Source organism: Solanum tuberosum, unplaced genomic scaffold (genome assembly GCF_000226075.1).
Source record: "Solanum tuberosum cultivar DM 1-3 516 R44 unplaced genomic scaffold, SolTub_3.0 scf00165, whole genome shotgun sequence".
NCBI lineage: Eukaryota > Viridiplantae > Streptophyta > Magnoliopsida > Solanales > Solanaceae > Solanum > Solanum tuberosum.
This window is the reverse complement of record NW_006239090.1, coordinates 162184-167134: the sequence shown is the minus strand read 5'-3', so window position 1 is coordinate 167134 and position 4951 is coordinate 162184. Positions and strand designations below refer to the sequence as shown.

The following is a 4951-nucleotide window of genomic DNA, read 5'->3' as shown; positions in this document are numbered from 1 at the left end:
TCCTCTACCTAGTCCTTGATATGCAATTGTAGCTTAAAGGATATGAAACAAAATGAAATAGCAAAAGGGATGAATTTAGTGGAAGAAGAATAAACTATAAAAAAAAAAAATTAAAAAGAAATAAGTAAAGAAAAATAAATAAAAATATGAAATTAAATGAATTTAACACATGGCAGACAACGATCGGTGAGCAATTTTTCCTTCTTATAGTTGAGGTTGAATGAGAAAGATTGTATTTACCCTCGTACTTTTTTTTTAATTAAAGAATGCTACACTGTACATGCTTGAAAAACTCGAAAGTCAGGTTATGCAATGACCAAAATTTGGTATGATTTGTCCAGTGTCCACAATAGATAAACTATAAGACACTCAGCTTGTAAGTTACAATTCAATAGTAGGTAAAACTTACCAGATACCATTTACCATTGGCAACTTTCAAGCTACGAATACGATAATTGACGATACATCTAAAACTGTGAACTGACAAATGATCCGATACAAGATAAAGAAAAATGACATGACAACTTTAAATTCATTTATACCATACACTATCACTATCTGATTCTATACTGGTACACACAATTGACATTGTAAATACTTTTCACAAACCTGTGCACAATAGTCGTAAACTCGTATACCCAGTTTTATTCCATGGGTGCACAGACAAGTAACCAGCCACTTTGTTCCTCAGAACTAGACAGGAACATCAGTTGTTTCTGAAAGTTCAGGACCATTATCACTCTTTCATTCACCTGAACCCGGAGGGAGTAGCTTGAGCACCCGGTCCACCTGGTCTCGACATAGCTCTAGATTGGAGGAGCATCTCTTCATAGTTCTGATTACAAAAAATCAATGTGAACAGCATGAAACAAGAAAGCCAGCATGGTAATTGGTAAATATCTCAAAGTAAATTTACCCGTTTGTCAAATGCATCGTCACTTGAACTAATAATCTTATCTGCAAGGCCATAGTCAATGGCCTCTAGTGCCCTGAAATATTTAGGGCGTAGGATATCTTTCTTAATTTCTTCCTTTGGTTTTCCAGTTCCTTGTGATAATAGTTCAAGGTAATACTCTGAGTTTGATTCTAGTTCTTTGGCCTGTGGAGGGGCAAAGTAGCAGAATACTTTAGTGACAAATGACAGACCTGGATAGGCAGGTGTCACCATACACATTGCAAACCTTATGTGATCCATATGCGCAAAATATAACTTCGACGAGCAATTTCATAAGTGTTTATGATGCACATATACACATGGACATAGCTAGAGAGAAAGAACAACCTTTATCCACATCTCTATCGGTGCTCCACTGGATTTGCTGACCTTAGGTAAATACAATTTGGCTGCAATCCATCAATAGTGTGAATATCAAAAGCAGTAAAAACTGAAAACTAGAATAAATTTGGCAGGCATGAGAGTGTGGAGGTCTTTGAATGATGTACATAGAAGATAGTTATCATGAGTCACCAAAAACAATTGTTCTGCTTCTAACCTAAATCCCTCCCACCAACCAAAAAATAAAAAAGGAAAGCAACTATAAGGAGGATGGAGGAAATGAAGAATGTAGCAGAGGATAAGGCACAAGTACCCCCTAAACTATGACCAAAATTTCCAAGACACACATTAACTAAACTAAAGGCCCTATTAACCCCCCAACCCCCCCCCCCCCCCCACCCGCCTCTCCACCCCCCCCCCCCCCGAACCCATATTTTTTTTGTAATTTTGGACATCTTTTTGGCCTACGTTGCCTCCAAATATCTCCCACGTGCCTCAACAAAGTGGAGACACGGAGTGTGCCACATAAGCCAAAAAGTGTACAAAATTACAAAAAAAGTGAGTTCATGGGGTAATAGGACCTTAGTTTAGTTAAGGTGTGTCTCTGAGATTTCGGTCATAGTCTAGGGGTACTTGTGCCTTATCCCTAAAATGAAGTATAGCAACTTCTGTCTACACTCAAAAACCCTTGATAAACAGCACTTGTGTGATAGTACAGTTGAGAAGCATTTTTTAGAAAACATCCTCATACCATGGACGTGTCAAGTTAAATAGTGATTCAGTTCGTCGTGCTGTTATAGATACACACCCTTACGCAAATATCTGTGGCTCCCGTCTATCATTGGTACCAACTATGAATTAGAAACAGAGAAGATCATATGATCATACAATTGCCAGTGTGAATCAAGATATTGAGGGTGAAAAGTTGAGACTTACTAGATGAATTTGGCTGCATAGCACGGAACCCTTTCTTTCCTTGTGACAGAAGCATTGCTGCTTGACCAAAAGCCATGCCACAGTTTACTGTATATACATCTGATTTGCAGTACTAGTGACAATTAAAAACACACAAGTAATAAGTCAGATGAATAAAGATCGCAGTCTTGGGAAACATATAGATAGATAAGGTGCATCAAATTGTTCACCCATTGATGTTTTACTGCTATGGAGACTAAGGGTGGCTTTGTTCAATTTCTCATTATTTGTTCTAAAACTCAATTGAGATACTTACTCAATATCACGACAAACATAAGTAAACATAAGTTCAAACATTAAACTCAATATCACGACAAACACAAGTAAACATAAAAGTCTAGAGATACTTACTCCTATCATGTCAGCAATGGCATATGCCTCTGTTTCAGAACCGACAGTCTCCATTTCCTCATTCTGGGAAAAGCAAGAGTACATCAGCAGCAGGGAAATATTAACCAAGTATAAAGTGTATGTTCGGTCAACAAATGGGATGACATGGATTTTTTATGATTCTTGGATGACTTCGGCCCAGGAAACACATCCTCTATTGCATTTGGCTAGTGTGAGATAATTCTCTGGATTAGCAAATCAGTGATCCCATTTTATGTTTGGAATTTGAAAGCCAGATAAATCATAATGAGCAAAACCAAATATGTTATCCTTACTTCAGGAAGAATGTACCGTCTTGTGCAGACATCCAATGCAGCAAGTATATATCTAGTACAGAAATGTGGACTATGCAATACAGAACTTCTTGAGAAAGAAAAAATATACGTATTGCATGTAGACCACGTCTCAAAAATGTGTAGATGCATATAACATTTATACATAGTAATAAATTATTTGTGTATATGAATACTGTATTAAAGCATATACATATGCATGGTATCAATATCTGAAGTTTTCACTGATACGACTCGTACAGCATATATCTACCTCTGAGATTAATATTATGATGCATGGACATCTTTGAGTATAAAATGTATGCAAGAATGCAGATGGATACAAACATTTTCAAGGTTATTATTCATAATTCATTTGCATGTGAGGTTATTGTCATTTGGTAGACAAATAAGACTCCCAGATCCTTACGTGCAATTGCCACCAGGGGCGGAGGTACACTAGGCTCAGGGTGTCCAATTGGACACCCTTCATCGGAAAATTACTTCGTATATATAAGTAAAATTATACTTTAAATGGTTAAATAAGACATTTTGGACACCCTTAAGCATAAAGCTTCTTAGTCCAACGGTATCATGGCCCAACGCGAATTTTTATAAATGCGCGCACGCACGGGTTCGAATCCCAGTTGCTACATTTGTTTTTACATTTTCATAAAGCTCCTAATTAATTTCTCATTACAGTTAATAAATATGTTATTTTTTCAACAATTCAAAACTCATATAATTTATTAGAATAATAATCTCAAATTAGAGACCTACAACTTAAAAATATAACAAAAAAAAAAGCATAGTAAACATTAAATTTTAATCATTTTTTCTTTTCACTAAAATTTTAAATAAAATTTAAAAGTAATTATTTAATTTAAATTTAATAAGCAAATTCTCATTTTTTTTTATAAAGCTACTAAAAGTGAAAAAGGCTCGATATAGAATTTCTTTTTAGAAAAACTCGTTCGATTTTACTCTTTATTTTTCATATCTTGTTGTTAAGTCACCAAAGGTTGGTGAAATCTTGAAGTATAAAAGTGATTTCATTATAAACTGAATTTTCTCTTTCTCTTTTTTCTTTTTCGTTCACTTCCTATTAAATAAACATGAAAATTCAAGCTAAATTTTACGTGGTTTGATTTTAAAAATTTTAGTATAATTTTTAATTAAAAAAATAAATTGTTAATGTTACGTAGTTTGATTTCAAAATTTTAGTGCACCCATCGTCAAATTATTTTTTTTACCTATGCGATTCTTGGACACCCTTCGTGAAATTTCTGGCTACGCCACTGATTGCCACCATGTATCATCCTAAGATCAATCATCCAACCCTCCCTATGAGTGTCTTTGATAACTCATCTTATCCTCCAATTATATAAGCTACCAAAATGAAAGAATAGCTTCTTCTTTTCTTTTCTTTTTGAAACTGGTAAGGTTGAATTCTTCAGCATTAAGGGTATGTTGGCTACCTCCAAAAAGGGATAATAATAGATTTCCTAGGAAAACACAATCCTACACAAACTAGGAATAGTTTATAGTCTCCTATTTGGTAAGGAATTGTATTATATAGTGTCTATAAATAGGGTTCTCTATGTAATTATTAAAACAACAATTCAATAATATATTCTTTCCTTATATTTCTCACATGGTATCAAAGCATTGGTGAGAAAAAAAAAAAAAAAAAAGTCAGAATCCGGTGACTGTCAACGGCTGGTTTGCATTGTTGTCTCGTTTTACAAGTGTAGTGCGACAACCCACACCACCATGAGGTGCGGAACACTCAGGCGAGCAAACCCCAGTGAGCTCCTCTGAGTTTCACCGAGTCACGCGCCCTCACGCGCCGCCAGGAGTTCCAGGGTTGCGTCACCACGCGCATCACGCGCCAGCGCGTGCGACACTTTCCGGCCAGTTTTTTCGATCAATTTTTTTTTCATTGAGGTCGCCTCTCCATTCCGAGGCAGACTGTATATTTATTTTCTTATTCCGACCAGTTTCGGGCAGTCAGACCTAATTTCCGGCGACTGCACCT

General features: G+C 35.9%; 1 protein-coding gene across 1 annotated transcript in view; it reads right to left on the bottom strand.

Annotated features, from left to right (window-relative positions):
• Positions 1-356: 356 nt before the first annotated feature.
• The window catches only part of LOC102583426 (ATP-dependent Clp protease proteolytic subunit-related protein 1, chloroplastic), an 11535-nt gene continuing 6940 nt past the window's right edge, over positions 357-4951 (bottom strand). The window contains exons 5-9 of the mRNA XM_006353906.2: positions 2603-2665; positions 2213-2324; positions 1283-1344; positions 917-1099; positions 357-835 (exon numbers count right to left, since the gene is read on the bottom strand). Coding sequence (XP_006353968.1) covers positions 749-835; positions 917-1099; positions 1283-1344; positions 2213-2324; positions 2603-2665 — 507 coding nt within the window. The 3' untranslated portion in view covers positions 357-748. The remainder of the gene's footprint in view (positions 836-916; positions 1100-1282; positions 1345-2212; positions 2325-2602; positions 2666-4951) is intronic.